This window comes from Stegastes partitus, unplaced genomic scaffold (assembly GCF_000690725.1).
Source record: "Stegastes partitus isolate 25-593 unplaced genomic scaffold, Stegastes_partitus-1.0.2 Scaffold491, whole genome shotgun sequence".
NCBI classification, from domain to species: Eukaryota; Metazoa; Chordata; class Actinopteri; family Pomacentridae; genus Stegastes; species Stegastes partitus.
In genome coordinates this window covers 14,323-32,581 of record NW_007578222.1, presented here as the reverse complement: position 1 = coordinate 32,581, position 18,259 = coordinate 14,323, and the positions used below count along the sequence as shown (strand labels likewise).

Sequence of the window (18,259 nt, the reverse complement as noted above, 5' to 3'; positions counted from 1 at the left end):
ATTTTAGCCCTCAGCTCTGACTAACTCGCTTCCAGTCTGACTGAGGATAAACCAGCAGAACAAACTTCCTGTTTGTGTCGTCACCTGGTTTGTCGTCCTCGTCATCGCTGTCGTCTCTCTGCCGCCGCTCCTCGTCTTCCTGCCGCTGCTCTCCGTCACTTCCTGCTGCAGCCTTCCTCCGTCCTCCCTCCTCCTCGTCCTCGCTGTCCGACTGCATCACAGCCTTCCACTTCCCGCCTCCTCCTCCTCCTCCTTCCTGTTTGTCGTCGTCGTCAGAGTCTATCGCCGCCGTCTTGCGTCTAGCCGGCGTCTCTGTGTCAGAGTCACTGTCGGCGTTGGACCGGCGGTCCGGAGACGCTGCCGGTTTGGCGTCCTCGTTGTCCGAGTCGCTGTCGGCGGCCGCTTTGTGCCTGTCCTCCCCATCCTCCACGTCCGAGCTGCTGCCCCGGCGCTTGGCGGGAGACGCCGCCTCCTCGTTGTCGGACGCTCCGTGTTTGATCGGCGACGACTCCTCGTTGTCCGAGCCGCTCGTCCTGCGTTTCTCCGGAGACTCTTCCTCCTCCTCGTTGTCCGACGCGCTCATCCGGCGTTTGACCGGAGAGTCGTCGTCGCTGTCGGCGGGCCGCGGGGCCTCCGCCTCCGAGTCACTCTTGTCGTCACGGCGACCCCTGGGGGCCTCGTCCTCCGAGTCGCTGTTGGGTCCCCGGCGGTCGTCGTTGTCGGAGCCGCTGGCTGCTCCGCCGGTCTCCATCCGGTGGGCGGCGTCCTCGTCGTTGCTGCCTTCGTCCTGTCGAGACAGAAACAACATTTATCAAACTGAGCTGCAACGAACAACCAATCAGTCGATAGAAAATCAATCTGCAGCCGGTTAATAACAGTTCAACCACTTCTCTGAATTATTTTGGTGTGAATGAAAAATTTTCAGTTTTTGGACAAAATAAGACGACTGACACGTTGGACTTCTGGATGTAGGGATGACATTTTTATCCATGGATTTTCTGATTGTTTTTTGAACATCTTGAAAATAATCAACAGATTAAAAACAAACATTAGCAACAGCCTGATCCCAAAGTGCAGCTTTAGAGTTCAGTGATGTGTAAAGACGGTATTTTTATGTTCTGAGGAGATGAAACTTATCAAACATGTTCCTTCAAGGGTCAAAAAAAGACTTTCTGGAAATGTTCACGAATGAGAAACTGACATTTTGGATGATAATTAATTAAGAGTAATGATCTAATGAGAGCGTTTTCTTTCTGTGACTCCAGTTTTCTGTTTGTTCACTTGGAAAAAAAACTGATGAAGGAATGAAGCGACTCGGCCATAAAAACAAGCCTACGGTGGACTTTAGTGACACTTTGGCTCTAAAGCCGGTTGAATAATTTAGATCCCGTGAAGGCGGCTCATTCGACGCCGTCCGTTCAAACTAAATATCTAGAATTAACTTCACGTATGTCTGTTGATTGTCAGTTTGCCAGTAAACCCACAAACGAAGGACAAGACGCCAGAAACGTCTCTGTGGTAATGAAATCGTCAACCGACTCTTTCTTTTCATTATTAAACACGCAAACCAAACCAGAAGGCAGCTTTCACTGGAACCATTCTCTCTCAGTGTCACATTAAAATGCTGCAAACGCTTTTTGTTTGGAACATTTGTCCTCCTTGAATCTACACATATTTAATGAGTATTTGTCTGCAGAACACCCGACGACTTTGTGCATCTTATGTCGGACACTCGGCCGCTCGAGGTGCAAAGAGAAGTTTGTGATGCTCTGCCGTAAGTTAATTATTTACGTGTTTAATAGGATGCTACACAACTTCCTGTTTACTCCAGAGAGCAAACAAACGGGAGTAACGGGGTGACAAAGCGCTCCGACCTCAGACTGATGCCCGTCGCTCCTCATCTCTTCGCCATCGGACGCCGTGTGTTCGTCCTGAACCGGAGTTCCACCGCCGTCATCTGCAGAACACAAAACACGCATCAGGAATATTGTTCGGCGCTTTAAGGGCTTTTTGTATTTACAAGGTCTGCAACAAGTGACCCGGCAGCCGGTTTGGAAACTTCAGCACTTATAGTCACATTTAGGTCGACTGTAACGTAACCCCCCGTCAGGAAAAAGGTCCATGAACGAAGATTAAACACTCCAGAAGTAGTAAAATAATAATTAAACATGACAAACTTCAGAATAAGAGCACATATAAAGTACAAAAGAGGACATGAAGCTGGAAACTAAACCAAGAAAGATCTGTGTGTTCAACAAACTATGAAAGAAATACGCATTTTAGAGATCGGGAATAACTGAAACTAATATATAATAAATACAAGAAGAGATTTACGTTCTGAGGTTTGTGTCAAATTTAAGACATCGATCAATTAAGTCACTTTTCAGAACTATTATATAAAACAATATCTTCCACAGCCTGTAACACCAAAGCTCATGTAAAAATCACACATTTTAGGAATCAGGGGTAATTAATGCCTGACAATAGATATTACAGCTGTTTATAGTGACAGAAAACGTATGAAATAAATCGTCTGCTGTGCTACATGCTGCCTATAATCCACATGAGGCTGAGTGCAGGTCTGTAATCACCAATAAAAATAAACATTTAGGGATTTTCTAAGACGTTGAAGCCAAATCTAAAATACGAAAGGTTGATTAACGCCTCATAGAGGATGATCAATACACAGAGAATGAAAATATTTGTAATTTCGTGCAAAATGACTCCTAAAATCCACATGATGTCACCAGCAGGTTTAAAAACCAGCAGCTGAGCCGCAGACAGACACCAGGCAGTTCAGGGTTCTGGGTCATTAACACCTGATCAAATGCATTAATTATACACGGTACATATGTATAGAGGGAGAAAACATGCGTATAGAAACGTCTGCAGGATTAAATGATGCTTAAAATTAATTTGTTCTCTGAGATCCACTCAGTAAAGGTTAACTCACAGTCTGCAAACCTAATCTAATGTTTAAATGCTTCGTTTTTAGGGCTCAGGGGACATAAATGTCTTAATTCGTATAACAAAAACTACAATAAATCAATAAGAGTCCACAAAATGTCACCAGTAGTGATGAAATCCTACAAAAGCAGAACTTTCTACACCATAAAAAATAATAATTTAATATGAAGATCCTTCATGTTAGCGTTCAGCACATGGAAATCAATACCTAACACCAGCATATATCATATTTATGATGTGCTTATTGATCCGGCTCAGATCCCAGTCAGTCATTTAAGTAAACTGCTTTTATTATCATGAGATGTGTAATGATTTAATTATTATTAGGCCACAAAACAAGGAACCAGAGAGAAGCTCCAACCGAGCACGATGCTAACGGACAACAGGACACCTCCAGGCGGGTCCAGGTCGGAGAGGAGCCGCTGGTTGGTCCACATTTATAAAACACAAACATTATTCTGTCATAATCTGGTTAAACAGGAACCGAAGCGGAGCTGGAGCGGCGGCTGCTGCTCACCTTTCACGAAGCTAAAACGGGAAACATTTCCTGGAAGCTGCTGTTGACCCACAAACCACGCAGACGTTAAACTCACCGAGCAGCTAGCAGCTCAGTCCCCGTCCGTGTGTCGTGTTTACCGGCCAAAGCTTCACCAAACACCCGCTGGTACTGACTAAACTACCGGTTGGTTAGTCGTTCGGTACTAGTTGTTGTTAGCTCGTTAGCTCGCGAGTTCAATAGGAAACAAAGCGCAGTTCTTACCGGAGCGGCTCCCGGACATGAAGTCGTCCTCTTCCCCGTCCATTTCTCAGACGAAGGAAGATTCGGGTTCGGACCTGAAGGCCGGTTCGGCTCCTTGTTTACTCACCTGTGGTATTAAAGCGGCAGAAAGAAATGAAAACAAAAGTACCGCAGCGCCGTGAAAGCGAACACCAGCAGCTAGCTGCTGTAGCCCGGAGACCCAAAATGGTGTAGCAACCGTGATATACGCATGCGCGAAGAAACGGGCGCTGCGGAATGACGTCACAACACGGTTTCAAATAAACTTTATTATAAACATGATTTCAAGAAAAGTATACAAAACGGTAAAAACACACAAATGAAAATAATAATATATTTAAAAAGTCGCAGTTTTCTGTGAATTAACTGACAAAAGACGTGTTTATTCTTTATTATTGATTAAGTGTTTATCTCATAGTTTTAATTCAACCTTTCACAGCTATTAAACATGAGTTAACTGAATAGATTCAAATATTATCGCTTTTAATTTTTAATTTTAAATTTATTTTGGTCATACCATGTGATTTTATACAGTTCTTAGCCAGAAAACCGACCATTTATCTGGAATATAAAATTGTGACTTTTCATTTACTTTTTCATATTTGACTATTTTGCTGTTACACTAAAAGTTTTGACTTTTTAAATAAAAAACAGAATTTTCGAACAATCCTTAATGTAGAAGTAATGAGGAAAAATGAATGAAATAAAAAAGACTTTTTAATGAAGCAAATATGACACTTTTTTCCTCATGAAGTTCAGATTTAACACCACAAAGGTGACTTTTTATTTAACAATTTTTGACGAAGCTCATAGCTTTGATGTAGTAATTAAAATTCTGACTGTTTATTTCACAAATTTGATGTAACTCATATTTTTTTAAATGTAAAAATGTTTATTTTTGACTGAAGAAAATGATTTAATGAATCAAAATTTGACACTTTACATCATAGTTTACACCTAAACTATTGTTTTCAAAAGAAAGCATTTTAATTTGTCATATATATATATTTTTAAACTTTTCTCTGGTACACTGGATTTAATTGAATAATTTTCCTTTTTTTGTTCTGTTTCACTGTTTTGCTCAATAAAGTTTATTTTAAAACTCGCCAGCTGCTTGATGACGTCTTTGAGACGCGACGCAGTTTACAGAAGATCCACGCGTGTTTTCCGGATCACCACTCGGAGCGACTCGAGTCCAGTTTAAACCCCGGTGTTAGTGCGTCTTGTCCCGGTGTGATGGGGGACCAGAGCCGGCAGTGCTCCGTGTGGCTCGGCTCGGAGACCGGCATCCTGAAGGGGGTCAGCGTGTCCCGCAGACAGGCCTTCAACTTCTGCAACACGAGCCACCTGAGCCGCGACCAGGAGGTCCGGGCGCTGTGCTGGGCCGACCCGGCGGAGAGCGAGCTGCTGGTGGGCTCCGTGGACGGAACCGTGAAGACGTTCAGCACCGAGAAAGGCGCCTTCATCGAGAGCCGGCGCTGCGGAGACCCGGCCGAGGGCTGCTTCACCGGGCTGGCGGCGCTCAGCGGCTCCTCGCTGGTCACCTGCTCCGAGAGCGGCGCGGTCCGGGTCTGGAGGGAGGACAGCGGGGAGCCGGTGGCCGAAGTGGCCGCCGGGAAGAACGTGTGCAGGATGCGGCAGAGTCCGGTGCACCGGAGCAAAGTGGCCACCGGCGGGAAGGAGAACGGCCTGAAGATCTGGGACCTGGAGAAGCCGGACAAGCCGCTGTTCACCGCCAAGAACCTGCGGGACGACTGGCTGGACCTCCGGCGGCCGCACTGGGTCCGAGACATGGCCTTCATCCCGGACTCCGACAAGGTGGTCACCTGCACCGGATACCACCAGGTGAGTCCGCTCGGTGCCGCCTTAGACACTTGTATGGTACCAGACTCCATTTAAAAAGTGCCTGATTTAAAGTTTGTTCTGCTGCAGAGAAGTTTAGAACTGGTCCAGAAGTTTGTCACCAACTGGTTTATGATCTTTGAAGCTTCATCCAGACTTTGGCTCACATTCAGTACTTCAAGAACAATAAACAGAATATCAACACAATGATCTGAACAGAAAAAAGACAGGAGACAAAAAACAACAACAAAACAAACCAACAAATAAAGACAGGCAGGTAATTAAATAGAAAGAAAACTCAACCATAAAGAGACACAAAACACCAAATAAAATCACAAAAACACCACAACGAGACACTGAACGACAAAGAAAAGACACAAAATGATGTTAGAGACACAAAAAGATTAAAAAAGACACAAAAACACCACGAAGAAGCTCAACAAAACAAAATCAAAGTAAAAGTTTTGCTTGTGTTTGTTTTATTACATATTTTGAAAACTGTTTATTGTAGTAGAAATATTTGATAGAGCATCAACATGAGACTGAAAAAATCAGTTATTTTTTTTTTTTTTTAACAATTTAAACTATTAATTCTCAGTTAAACAGTGAACACAGAGCACAGAGGGACGAGAACAATGTCAAGAATTAAAGGTGACAGGAAATATAAACACTGTAGAAAAAGAAATTTGATTATTAAGATATGTTAAAATAATCAAATCTTACATGAAGCTGCTTTCAGATTTTTCTGTAGAACAGTAAACAACTCACAGTGTGAAGCTGCTTGTTTAAATAAAGTTGTCTTGAACCCCTCCAGGTCCACGTGTTCGACCCCCTGTCCCCTCAGCGGCGGCCCGTCCTGGAGGCCGAGTACGGCGAGTACCCGCTGACCGCCCTGTCGCTGCCGGCCGGCGGCGGCACGGTGGTGGTGGGCAACACCCAGGGCCAGATCGCCCTGCTGGACCTGAGGAAGGGGCTCGTCCGGGGCTGCCTCAAGGGGCTGGCGGGCGGCGTCCGGGGGCTGCAGTGCCACCCCACCCAGCCCCTGGTGGCGTCCTGCGGCCTGGACCGCTTCCTCCGGATCCACAGCTTGGAGGACCGCAAGCTGCAGCACAAAGTCTACCTCAAGTCACGCCTCAACTGCCTCCTGCTGGCCAGTCGGGACCTGCAGGACGGAGCGGACACGGGGGAGGAGGGGGAGGCGAAGGAGGTGAAGGAGGAGGAGGACGAGGTGTGGGACGCCATGGAGCGGGTGGAGGAGAAGACGAAGAGGAAAACCACAGAAGAAGAAGAAGAAGAGGAGGAGGAGGAGGAGGAGGAGGAGGAGACGCAGAAGAAGAGCAAGAAGAAGAGGAAGAAGGGAAAAGACTGAGAGGCCTTCGAGGAGCGAGCAGAGCGTGGGACGTTTGGACGCCGTCAGCCACGGAGAAGATAAAAACTGTTTGTCTGATGATCTGTGAGACTTTGCGGATGTTTTCTGAGATGAATCGAAACCTCTGTTGCCTTCTAACCGTTACAAACTACTCACATGTCAACAGGCCAGACTCCATTCAAAACATGTGTGTTTTAAGGTTCACTGTTGTCAGTAAAATGTCTACAAGTTTAAGTCCTTGTATCATCTTTCACATTTCCTCGACAAAGTAAGACACAAAACGACGACAAACGGATGCAAAACTACCACAAAGAAACTTTACAGACATTAAACATTTTCTGAGATAAATTGAAACAGCAGACGTCGTGCAAGTTATGAATAAATTAACAGGCCAGACTCCATTCAAAAACTGTCCATTTTAAAGTTTGCTTCGCTGTAAGGCTGAAGCAGCTCTCAAAACTTAATTTAATCCTTCAGATAATGATTTAAGACACAAAGTGAGACTTCAAATGACCACAAAGCAACATTACAGAGACTCTCTGAGACAACGTCATCAGGCGACTGGTTCGTACTTCTCACCTGAGCGTCGAGGTTCCAGGTGAATGTGCTGCAGGTTTAACGGAGGTTGGACATTTACTCACGTCTTCTTTTGTACACTTTGTTCTTTTCTAAATATAAAACTGTGGGATGACGATTAAAGGTCTTCCTGTTGTTACCTGATAAATATCTGCTTCTTCTGACGTTTGTTATGGCTCCTCTGTTACTGGACAGACGTCATAGTTCAGAGTTTTATAAAATCTCACAACTGCAAATATGTGAAAACCAGATTTTACAACAAAACATGACAGAGAGAAAATGACCAGAACACCACAAAAAACAACAACCCACGAACACAAAGAGACAAAATGACCATAAATGGATGTAAAACAATCAGAAACACAAAAGACCAAAAAAGGACGGAGAACACAACTACGACATGACGACAAGGAGACGCACAAAGAGACACAAAACAACCACAAAGAGACGGAAAGCGACACAAAACGACCACAAAGAGACAGAAAGAGACACAAAACGACCACAAAGAGACAGAAAGAGACACAAAATGACCACAAAGAGACACACAATGACCACAAAGAGACAGACACAAAACGACCACAAAGAGACACAAAACGACCACAAAGAGACACAAAACGACCACAAAGACACAAAACGACCACAAAGAGACACAAAACGACCACAAAGAGACACAAAACGACCACAAAGAGACACAAAACGACCACAAAGACACAAAATGACCACAAAGACACACAAAGAGACCACAAAGTGAGCACACAGTGAGCACACACCCACAGTCTGTTTCCGTTCAGTGGTTTTATTAAAGCAGCGACGTCACAGTAGTAACAGTGGAATGAAATGTCTCGTCGGCACAGACACACAAACACACAAACGTCCTCGTCGATCGGACGCTGAAACCAATAATCAATACCCGCCGTCGGAGGAAACAGGAAGTAACAGCAGCTCGGCCTGGATTCAGTCTTCTTACAAACACTTCAACAGTTTTACAGATAAAATCCCTTTTTTAGAAAAACACAAAAGTTAGAAACAGAAGCTCCACCGTTCAGGACTAAACACTGAACTCCTCCTGATGGTTCTACTGCTGCTGCTTCTCAGGTTCACGAGGTTCTGGGGAGGTTCTGTTCCTGATCTGAAGCTAAACTCTGAAAGCAGCTTTAAATCTCACGTCTGGAGCAAGAAAACGAACAACAATGGTCTTAGTGCTCCGATTCAGTCCCTCTGCTTCATGCTGCTGTTTTATATGTTTTATATGTTTTATATTCTGCTTTATAAATAAAATAAACGTTTTAACCCTCACAGCTTTTCACAATAAGAGCCTCCATCACTGCATCAAACCTGTTTCTTTTACTTTGAAGCAGCCGTTTCAGAATTGAACTCATTAAACACATTTTGCTCTTTCTTTAGTTTTCCAGGACTGATTGACGAGGCTCCAGGTTTTCCAGGACGACTGGAGCCTCGACAAAGTGTTTCAGAGATAAAATACGATTAAAAAAGGGCAAAAAATACACTGAAATGTCACCGAAGCAACTCGATCTAATCGAATTAAAACCATTGCTGTGATCAGAACAGCTCATTGCGGCGCCCCCTAGTGGTCAAACACTCAACAGTTGTGTTCCGTTATTCACACTGTTACACTACATGGTACAGAAAAAGAAAAAAAATATGATTTATGTCAAATATGTGGCTTTTAATCTGTTTTTTTCCCACAAAAATTCACAAAAAACGACTCTTTCATGTCAAAGTAAAAACAGATTTTTACAAAATAATGTAAAATAATTAAAAATACTGATGCAACGACTTATTGTACATTTTATATTTTTAATCATTTGACGTTAGTTTGTAGAAATCTGTCGTCACTTTGGCTTTAAAGAGTCTGTTTTTGGGTAAATTCTTGTTAAATGAAAATTGGCCAGAAGGGGAAAATGTTTTACAGCAGGACTGGTTGGATTTAGTTTTTACCCACAATCCTCTGCTCGGTAACAAACATCCCGGTGTCTCATGTCGGCACAAACAAACAAACAAACAGCTAATGTAACACGATTCAAAGCTCAGAGCTGTTTTGGACACATGTTCTGTCAGTTTGGACGAGTTTTGAGTCATTCTGGACTTTTTGTTTTTGGGATTTTGGACAAAGTTTGAGTCAGTTTGGAAAATTAAATATACCTTGGACATGTTTAAAAATCATTGTGGATCATTTTAGATTTAAGCTTCAACGTAGAATTCACAGAAAAGACTCTTTCATGTCAAAGTGTAAACAGATCTCTACAAAGTTATGTCAAGTGATTAAACCTATTCAGACAATTTGACATGAAAGAGTCTTTTTGGGGTAAATTCTTGTTTAAAAAGCAAAATTAAACTGATTCAGTGTCAATAATCAATAAAAGGGGAAAAACAAGAGGAGGACTCCTGACAGCAGGATGTTCTACGACACCCAGTTAGATGTTTTTACCCACAATCCTCTGCTCAGTGACGCCCCGGTATCTCCTGCGAGCACCAACAGAAAGCTCATTTTACAGAATTCTGAGCTCAAATTTGTTCAACTTTTCACGTCACGTTCGAGGACTGTTGGACGGTTGAATGTTCTGTTTTTATCGTTTCCGGCTCATAAATTCTGTCATTATGGGGATTTAAATAAAAAATAAAATCTGGGTTTTTAACTGTAAACACAAGCAGGAAATCTAAGATCGCTCCGACTTCAGCAGCTCCTGGAAGTTAGAATGTTTTTGCACCTTAAAACGACATCTGTGGACCGTTTAACTAAAGAAGTAACCAGAAGATTAATCTACGATGAAGATGCGCCTCGTTATTTGTGAGTTTTTCTATTTGCTGTCTTTACCTGATCACATACGAATCACCGAACATCTCCCGGAGGTCCCGTAAACCCAGAGAGAAGCGACTTCAGTCCTCTCGATGTTCTCACGCCGTCATCGTATAAACTAACTACAGCTGTCAGTCGACTACGTGTTAGATCTGTCTGTCGCCGTGGTAACCCAGCATCACTTGCCGTCTCCGTCTTCAGCGTCGTGTCGGCTGTTCGTCACTCCTCCTCCTCCTCCTCCTCCTCCTCCTGCCCCTCCTGCTCCTCTTCGTCCTCGTCCTCCTCGTCTCCTCCTCGGCTGAACTGCCGTCGGGTCAGTTTGTCCGGCTCGTGCGACGCCATGTCGCTGAAGTCGCGGAAGATGTCCTGGAACGTCTCGTCGTCTCCTGACGGATCAAACGGGTGCGTTTAAGGTCAAATAAAGCGTCAGAAAAACAAGCTTCTCTGGTGTTTTAGTCATTTTCATTCCACTTTTACTTGCCTCTGTAAAGCTTTCTCGTCTTATATTAATAAACTACATGAATGAATGTTATTGTGTCACTGACCCACGGCGCCGAAGACGCCCTCTGAGTCCCTCATCTCCTCGTTCATTCTGGCCATCCGCAGTCTGGAACACAGCAATGAAATGTTAAATAACACTTTAGTTGGTATCACAGCACTTCCTACGCTGCACGCAGACTTTTTAAATTTAATAATCAACCAGCTATTTCCAGGAAACAGTAAAAATATTCATCATTCTTTCCAACAGTCTGAGGTTCGTCTCATTTAGTGCGACCAACAGATCGAACTCCAGAAGTTTTGACCTTTTAAATGTGTGTCTGACGCCGAAACACCAGCTGCAGCATCTGAATCAGACAAATCTTCTATTTTATTGACGACATGTTTTGAGCCTCTGAACGTGCCGCCACGCTTCAAATGTACGTTTTCTTTTTAAAAATCAACAAAAATGACACCATTCATCAGTTACAACTCATAAAAACAGAGTAAATTACTGGAATCTTAAACTTTCCGATGGTATGTGAACGTGAAAAGCTGATGGTGGAACATCTTAGGGACTCTTTTTAGACTCTAAACTGGACTAAAAATGGTTCAAAATATTAAAAAATGTGCCAAAAACGACTCAAGTTGTCCACAACAGCTCAAAAATGGACATTTTGAGTCATTTTGAACGATTCTTAATTAATTCTGGACAGTTTTCAAGCTGTTTTGAACATTTTTTGACTCATTTTGGACGTTTGTTTCTTCTTCCAGACCAGACTTACATCACCTGGACACACCTGGACACACCTGGTAACACCTGTTGGGAAAACATCGGAGTGACTCACAGTGTGACGATGTCGGCGTGGGCCGTTTCCACGGCGATCGCCAGCGGGTCCTGTCCCGTCTCGTCCACCGCGTACTGATTGGCTCCTCTCTTCAGCAGCAGACACACCTGCCTGCAGCAGCCAATGAGAGTCAGCGGCGTCGACTCTGGTCAAAGTGTTACGTGAACAGGTGAGTGCGTGTCATTACCCGGTGTGGCCAGCGGTGGCGGCGGCGTGCAGCGCCCCCTGACCCCGCAGGTCTCTGTGGTTCACGTTGGCGCCGTTCTGCAGCAGGAACTCGCAGGCCAACAGCGACCCCTGCAGGCGGCGCAGAGAAACACGACAACGCCGCGAAAAACGTTGGTGAGACGGTCGCTTCTCATCAAAAACCTGTATTTTTCTAACTGGTAACTTGTTCTTTTACAATATTAGACTGTAAAATAAAACAGTTTTACTGCATTTAAATGAAAAAAATATGAATGTTTACAGATATTTGCTGTTCTTTTGTTTTTTTTTAAAGAAAAGGATGAAAATAAAGGATTTAAGAATGACAGATACTTATATTTATACGTGAGCAGTCGGGAATTTAGTCGACTGAAAAGTTTATGTCCTCAAAAGGCTTTTAGTCTGTGGAAGTTTGGACTCTTTCATCGTGTAGAAACTTTACTGTTGAGCTTCTGTTCGTTCTTCTCTTTAGAGAATCTAGAAACACTCTGGAATCGTCTGCAGCCTTAAATCTGACTAAGTTTTACGTGTTCAACATGTTTCCATCCTTTCTCACCCCAACGGCGGCTCCGATCAGCGCCGTCCGTCCTCCCTCGTCGCCGATGCTCCCGTTGACCTCCGCCCCCTCCGCCAGCGCCGCCGCCATGGCGACCAGGTCTCCCGCCGAGGAGGCCCGATACAGGCGCCGCCCGGCCTCGTCCTTACGGCGCTCTGAAATAAGAGATCAGAAGTTTGAGACGCTGGATGTGATTCTCTGTCAGGAAACGAAGGATTGATCCGCCTTCAGCAGCGCAGGACGCTGCCTCCAATAATCTAATCGAACTCATGAATCACGTTTTAGTCGCTTCATTCAAGCTGCTGTTGGAGTTTTAACAGTAGTTTCTGTTCCTACAGTTAATTGGCCAGATTTCAGTCTTTAAGCAGAGACACGACGATGAGACGTCTGAGGTGAACCTGATCAGCACCAACATGTTCTTTGTCTGCAGACGTGAGTCTGAAACGTTTGTGTTCAACCTCTGACGTGTTTCCAGACACTGATCCAGACTATTCTGGTAAAATCACACTGACTAAAAGTCCACCTGACTCTACAGGACACTTCGCTGACAGTCGGACTTACGAGCTTCGTCTGAGCTGCTGCTCTGAACAAACTTCTTCTCCACGTACTTCTCTTTGATCCACGTTTCCTTCTCGGCTCTGAAAAACAACCGTGACATGAAACAGGAAGCTTCGAATCAGAGTTTATCCTGAGACAGTTTAGAACTGACAGAAGAGCAACAACAGCGTCCTGATGAACATGATTCTGATTCTTTTTTTACCGCGGACTGTCGGCTTTGGGTTTGACTCGTCCCTCCTCCGAACATCGAGCCTCGTAGATCTGGTTCATCACGTCGTTTCCCAAAACACACAGCAGCTGAAGAAGAAGAAGAAGAAGAAGGATGTTAGGCACTAAGCCTGCACTGATTATTTTAGTATTTTCTAAACAGTCGCTTGTTATTTTAAACATCAGATGATCTTCAGATGTCTTTCTTTTAACAAAACATCCACTTTATATGGAGATAAGACAAAGTAAAGCAACAAATCTTCTTTATTATTACGATATTTCATATTTTTCACTGTTTGTGTGACAAATATCTGAAAGCAATAATTGATTATTTCAGTAAAGTTGAAGGTCCACTGATGAGAAGTTTCGTCCTCGTGTTCGTCTACACAAATAAATAATCCAGCTGCTCCTTCTGCTTCCTGATAACTTCACAATAAAGGCAGATTAATCTAAGCAACCCTCAGCCTTTTTGTTTCCAGTTTTACCTTCAGCTGTTCGGCCTCCCACGAGTCCAGAGTGAGAGACCTGACCTTGGACAGGTGAACCCCCAGACTCCTGGAAACATGACGGCGTCTAATTACACAATCTGACATCATATCTGCTCCATTATGCACAAAAGACTGGTTTAGATGTTGATGATAATAGCAAAGCATCAAGGACGGTGCCAAACATGCAAAAAAAATCCAGAAGACAGAAATATACTGACATATAATACACTAGTAATTATAGTTATTGAGCTGATATGTTTTGTATTTATATAATTTATTAACTGGAGGAAAGAAACTGAGTAAAATAAACTTTTCCAGGTCGAGATCATCACGACACATGACGGGAAAATGGTTAAAGTGATGCAGACATGGCTTTAACAATCCAGGAAATGAAATGAAATGCATGCAAATTTGACCAAACCAACCTAAACACAGACGATTTAACTCAATAAAACACTTTTATATCCTAATAACGCTGAACAACCTCCAGCTTCCATCACATTTCTAACAGAGCATCAGAGGTGAACCCTGCTGCCGCTACCTGTGGATCCCGGAGCACTCGATGCACATGGTGACTCCCAGGTTGACCGAGGCCCAGCGAGGTTCTTCTTCCCCGCAGTCGCAGCACCGGTGGTTCCCGGGGCCCCTGAGGGCCACGCCGAGGGCCGCCGGCCTCCGAGCCGGAGGTCCTGGAGAGGCGTCAGCTCCAACCAGGAGAGGAGGAAGCTCTTTGGGCTGGACGGAGGTGAGACGACATCGTTCAGGTCAGAACATGTGCGTTTATGGAAACATTCAGGAGAAATAATAGAGTCGGCAACAGTTTTACAGCCGGTGATGTAACACATAATCAGCTAAAGGGAAAAGGTTAACTGGTTGGTTAAACATGATAACTAGTTAGCTAACAGTAACAGAATAAATTAAAAGTAGCACCATAAACGGTTAGCTCGCCACTTACTTAAAAGAAAAGTATTTAATGATGACATGAATGCAATTACTAGTTAGCTAAAAGTATCTGATTAAATAGTTCAATGTAGTACGGTAATTAGCTAGAAGCAACATGTTAAATGGTTAATTAAATGTACTATCTTGTTTGATTAAAGGCTGAACAGTTAGCTAAACATAAAACTAGTTAGCTTTGAGTGAATGTTTAAATGGATAGTTACATGTAATAGTTAGCTAGTTAGAAGCAACAGATTAACTGTTGAATGAATGTAATGACAAGTTAGCCAAAACTGAATGATTCAGTGCTAGCTAAACATAACAACCACTTAGCTAAAAGTAAGAGTTTAAATTGATAGTGAAGTGTAATCACTAGTTAGCCAAAAGGAACATTTGGTTAGTTAATCAGAATGACTAGTTAGTTTAAAGCAACATTTTAAATGTTTAGTTAAATGTAACAACTTGTTGCTCAAAGTAAAACACTAAATGGAATAAACTAGCTAGCTAAAAGTAGCATATCAAATGTTAGCCACATGTAGCAAGTGGTTAGCTGGACGTCATCAATGCTACAACTGAAAGATTAAATGATTAGCTAAATCTAATAAATACTTAAAAGGAGTCAATGAGTAGTTAAACATAATAACTAGTTAGCTTAAAATAAGAAATAGCTAAAATTCAAAGATTAAATTGTTAGCTTAAAGTAACAAATTATATGGTTAGCTAAATGGAATAACTAGCTAGCTAAAAGTAAAGTAACGGTTTGGATATTACTCTCATATCCATAAATATGGAGCTAGCAGGTGGTTAGCTTAGCATAGCATAAAGACGTCAAACAGGGGGCAAGCTACGCCCAAAGCTAAATCCACCACCAGCATCTCTAAACTTCACAGATTAACATGTTTTGGTTAATTACTCTGTAAAGATATGCTAAGCTAAGCTAGCCAGCTGCTGACAGTCACTGATCTAACTGACCTCTGTGCATGCACCAGGTGAGCCGGTTTACCTGCGTGAGCTGGACGTCGGCCCTCTCCCGGTAGGCCAGGTCGATGCTGCCCTGCAGAGCGCTGAGCCAGGCCTGCTTCAGCTGCTCCGAGTCGGCCTGCAGAGCGCAGCACCTGAAAGCACACAGGTCATCTGCTCAGAGGACGACTGGAGATAAACAAACAACAACAACACTCAGTCATTCTGTGCGTGAACGCGTCTTTACTTCTGGACGGAGAGCAGCTCGAAGCAGAACCGCCGGTCGATGTGCTCCAGAGACTTGATGGCACACAGTCGGAGGTCCTCGAACAGAACCACGGACTCCTCCTGCAGAGGTTCAACAACGTTCATTTACCTTCAGCCACAAAACAAAGAACATCCTCAAACAGCAGCTTGTGACACCAGCTCCTCACAAAGCTTTAAAAGGTGAGTCTTCTTCAGGTTTGATCCGAGACGGTTCAGTTCTTACAGCTTTACTGAGCTGAAATGGAACAAACTGTTTTATTAATGAACCCTCTGAACCCTAAAACCTGCTGGTGGGTTTAAAGACGTGTCCTCGTTAGAAAAATTGCCAAAATTACACAATTTAGCAGAGCCAGAAATAGCAAAAACAGAAAAAAACGATACGAATTTCTGCTCTCCAATGGACCCTGAACTACTCTTCAGTGATGAGCCGTTCCACTGGCAAAATGATCCAAGTTTGAAATATTATCGCTTCTTTGAAATCACTTTATTCTACGTGTTTTATTGTTTAAAAACTGTCAAAAAATAAAGCATTTGTAAGAAACACATTCTGTAAATAAATAAAACATTCTAAGTTCCAGTGAGCAGAGGTGTAGGGCTTCATACTGCAAATAAATACGAGCCAACAGGTAAATATCATCAGCATGTGGAGCCAGAACGGCCACAAAGAGACACCGAACAACAGGACGAGACACAAAAAAACACAAAACTATAAGAATGTGAGACAAAGAAACGCTACGAAGACGAACAAATGACAGAAATAAAACTAAATTAACCAGAAGAGACAAAATACGATGCATAACAAGAAAAACGAGATGCAAAACGACTGAAGGGAGACAAAAAATAATGATAAAAACAAGAGAAAACAACCACTAAGATAGAAAACGGCCACAAAGAGACACTAAACATTAGGATGAGACATTAAAAAATCACAAAACTATGAAAATGCGAGACCAAGTAACACTACAAAGACCAAAAAAAACGACAAAAATAAAAACTAAATGAACCCAAAGAGACTTAAAATGACCAAAGAAAGACACAAAATGACAAAAACGAGACGCAAAACAAGACAAACGAGACGACGGGTGACAAAAAAAATGATAAAAACAAGAGAAAACAACCGCTAAGATACAAAACTGTCACACAGAGACACTAAACAGTCATAACGTCCTCCACAGTTAGTGGACGGCGCAAAAAAAAACATCCAGAAGCTGCTCAGAGCTAAATGCTAAGCTAAACAGCTAACTATTACCGCTAACACCTTCTGACTCCTGTCTCAAATCCTAATGCTAAGCTAGGCTAACAACATCCACACAAACAACCGTCTCATTGGACGTTCTGGGTCTAAATTCTCCATTTTTTTTAACCTGAAAGTTGATTTTTAACAAAAACAAACAAACAACGAACTCGAATGAAGGCGCTGCTACACTCACCGAGGTGCCGACGCTCGCTGCTCGTCTTCCTGTAATTTCAGGCATCGATGTCACGTGACCGACGTCGTGCGACGTGATTGGCTGTTTGATCGTTTGATTTCACACAGAATCAGCTGCTTAATTAGACGCTTTGGGATCCGAATCTGGCTTCAAATCTGAGTAAACGTGCAGCAGGTCATTGGAATTTATTCAAACTTGAATTTTTTAATTTTGAAATATCGAGTCGAAATCAGAGGCGCGAGATTTAATGTGATAATATGTGACGAAGGGAAGAAATCAAAGGTGTCCGGAGAGCTGCAGCCTAAACGTGTTTATATTTAGTCAGTAATGATCAGGTAGCAGCTACTTCCTGTTCCGTACCGATGCTGCTGCTGAAACGACTTTAACACCTTCAGATCCTCAGACTGCATCCTCCTGATGTTCAAGCAGATTCATGGAGCTTTATTTGTGTTTATCTGCTTCCTGTTTTGGTTTATTTTGCAGCTCCAGATCAGATCCTGTCTTTAGGAGTTTAACTGATTATAAATCCACCAGCAGCAGGTGTGTCGGTTCAGGTCCTACCTTGTGCGACTTCCTGTAGATCAGCTGGTTGTCTCTGATGGTAAACCAGCACCTGCAACACGTGTAAAGGTTGAAGTTAAGTCTCCTGAACGCAGCAGTGTGATCACAACCAGGATGTTCTGGTGGGTCGGCACCTCTTCCAGGTTTTGGATTTCCTCCTGGAGCGTTTGAACAGGTAGCCCTGGATGATGTCATCGCTACCGGGACACGGGCTGACCATCGGCTCACCAGAAGCGTCCTGAACACACAAACGCACAGATGATGCTGACGGACGGATGTTCTGACAGACGTGATGCAGGGAACAGTGATAGCTGAGGATTCCTTACCCTCTGCTGGACCAGCAGGTGTTTGTTCTCCAGCTCCTTCCTCTTGGCTGCACAGTCTGTAGACAGCTGCGACAACTGAGGGCACAGA

The 18,259-nt window shown here is 43.4% G+C and overlaps 3 protein-coding genes across 5 annotated transcripts in view; 1 reads left to right on the top strand and 2 right to left on the bottom strand.

Annotated features, from left to right (window-relative positions):
• The window catches only part of iws1 (interacts with SUPT6H, CTD assembly factor 1), a 26,342-nt gene extending 22,407 nt beyond the window's left edge, over nucleotides 1–3,935 (bottom strand). For both annotated transcript variants that reach the window (XM_008287222.1, XM_008287221.1), the window contains exons 1-3: nucleotides 3,728–3,935; nucleotides 1,875–1,957; nucleotides 85–787 (exon numbers count right to left, since the gene is read on the bottom strand). In XM_008287222.1, coding sequence (XP_008285444.1) covers nucleotides 85–787; nucleotides 1,875–1,957; nucleotides 3,728–3,770 — 829 coding nt within the window. In that variant the 5' untranslated portion in view covers nucleotides 3,771–3,935. The remainder of the gene's footprint in view (nucleotides 1–84; nucleotides 788–1,874; nucleotides 1,958–3,727) is intronic.
• Nucleotides 3,936–4,795: 860 nt separating this feature from the next.
• wdr74 (WD repeat domain 74) lies at nucleotides 4,796–7,680 on the top strand. Its single transcript, XM_008287223.1, has 2 exons — nucleotides 4,796–5,590; nucleotides 6,402–7,680. Exons 1-2 carry the CDS (start codon nucleotides 4,982–4,984, stop codon nucleotides 6,954–6,956), a joined length of 1,164 nt encoding a protein of 387 aa, XP_008285445.1. The 5' UTR covers nucleotides 4,796–4,981; the 3' UTR covers nucleotides 6,957–7,680.
• A 1,656-nt stretch (nucleotides 7,681–9,336) lies between these two features.
• LOC103361195 (arf-GAP with coiled-coil, ANK repeat and PH domain-containing protein 3) overlaps nucleotides 9,337–18,259 on the bottom strand; it is a 15,337-nt gene continuing 6,414 nt past the window's right edge. Inside the window, exons 9-22 of one of the 2 annotated variants that reach the window (XM_008287217.1) lie at nucleotides 18,172–18,246; nucleotides 17,980–18,083; nucleotides 17,846–17,897; nucleotides 15,835–15,935; nucleotides 15,631–15,742; nucleotides 14,230–14,423; nucleotides 13,686–13,755; nucleotides 13,196–13,290; nucleotides 12,997–13,073; nucleotides 12,436–12,590; nucleotides 11,863–11,972; nucleotides 11,676–11,786; nucleotides 10,896–10,957; nucleotides 9,337–10,736 (exon numbers count right to left, since the gene is read on the bottom strand). In XM_008287217.1, coding sequence (XP_008285439.1) covers nucleotides 10,570–10,736; nucleotides 10,896–10,957; nucleotides 11,676–11,786; nucleotides 11,863–11,972; nucleotides 12,436–12,590; nucleotides 12,997–13,073; nucleotides 13,196–13,290; nucleotides 13,686–13,755; nucleotides 14,230–14,423; nucleotides 15,631–15,742; nucleotides 15,835–15,935; nucleotides 17,846–17,897; nucleotides 17,980–18,083; nucleotides 18,172–18,246 — 1,485 coding nt within the window. In that variant the 3' untranslated portion in view covers nucleotides 9,337–10,569. Of the gene's footprint in view, nucleotides 10,737–10,895; nucleotides 10,958–11,675; nucleotides 11,787–11,858; nucleotides 11,973–12,435; nucleotides 12,591–12,996; nucleotides 13,074–13,195; nucleotides 13,291–13,685; nucleotides 13,756–14,229; nucleotides 14,424–15,630; nucleotides 15,743–15,834; nucleotides 15,936–17,845; nucleotides 17,898–17,979; nucleotides 18,084–18,171; nucleotides 18,247–18,259 lie in introns of those variants that run through there. The other variant, XM_008287218.1, reaches the window with a different exon arrangement.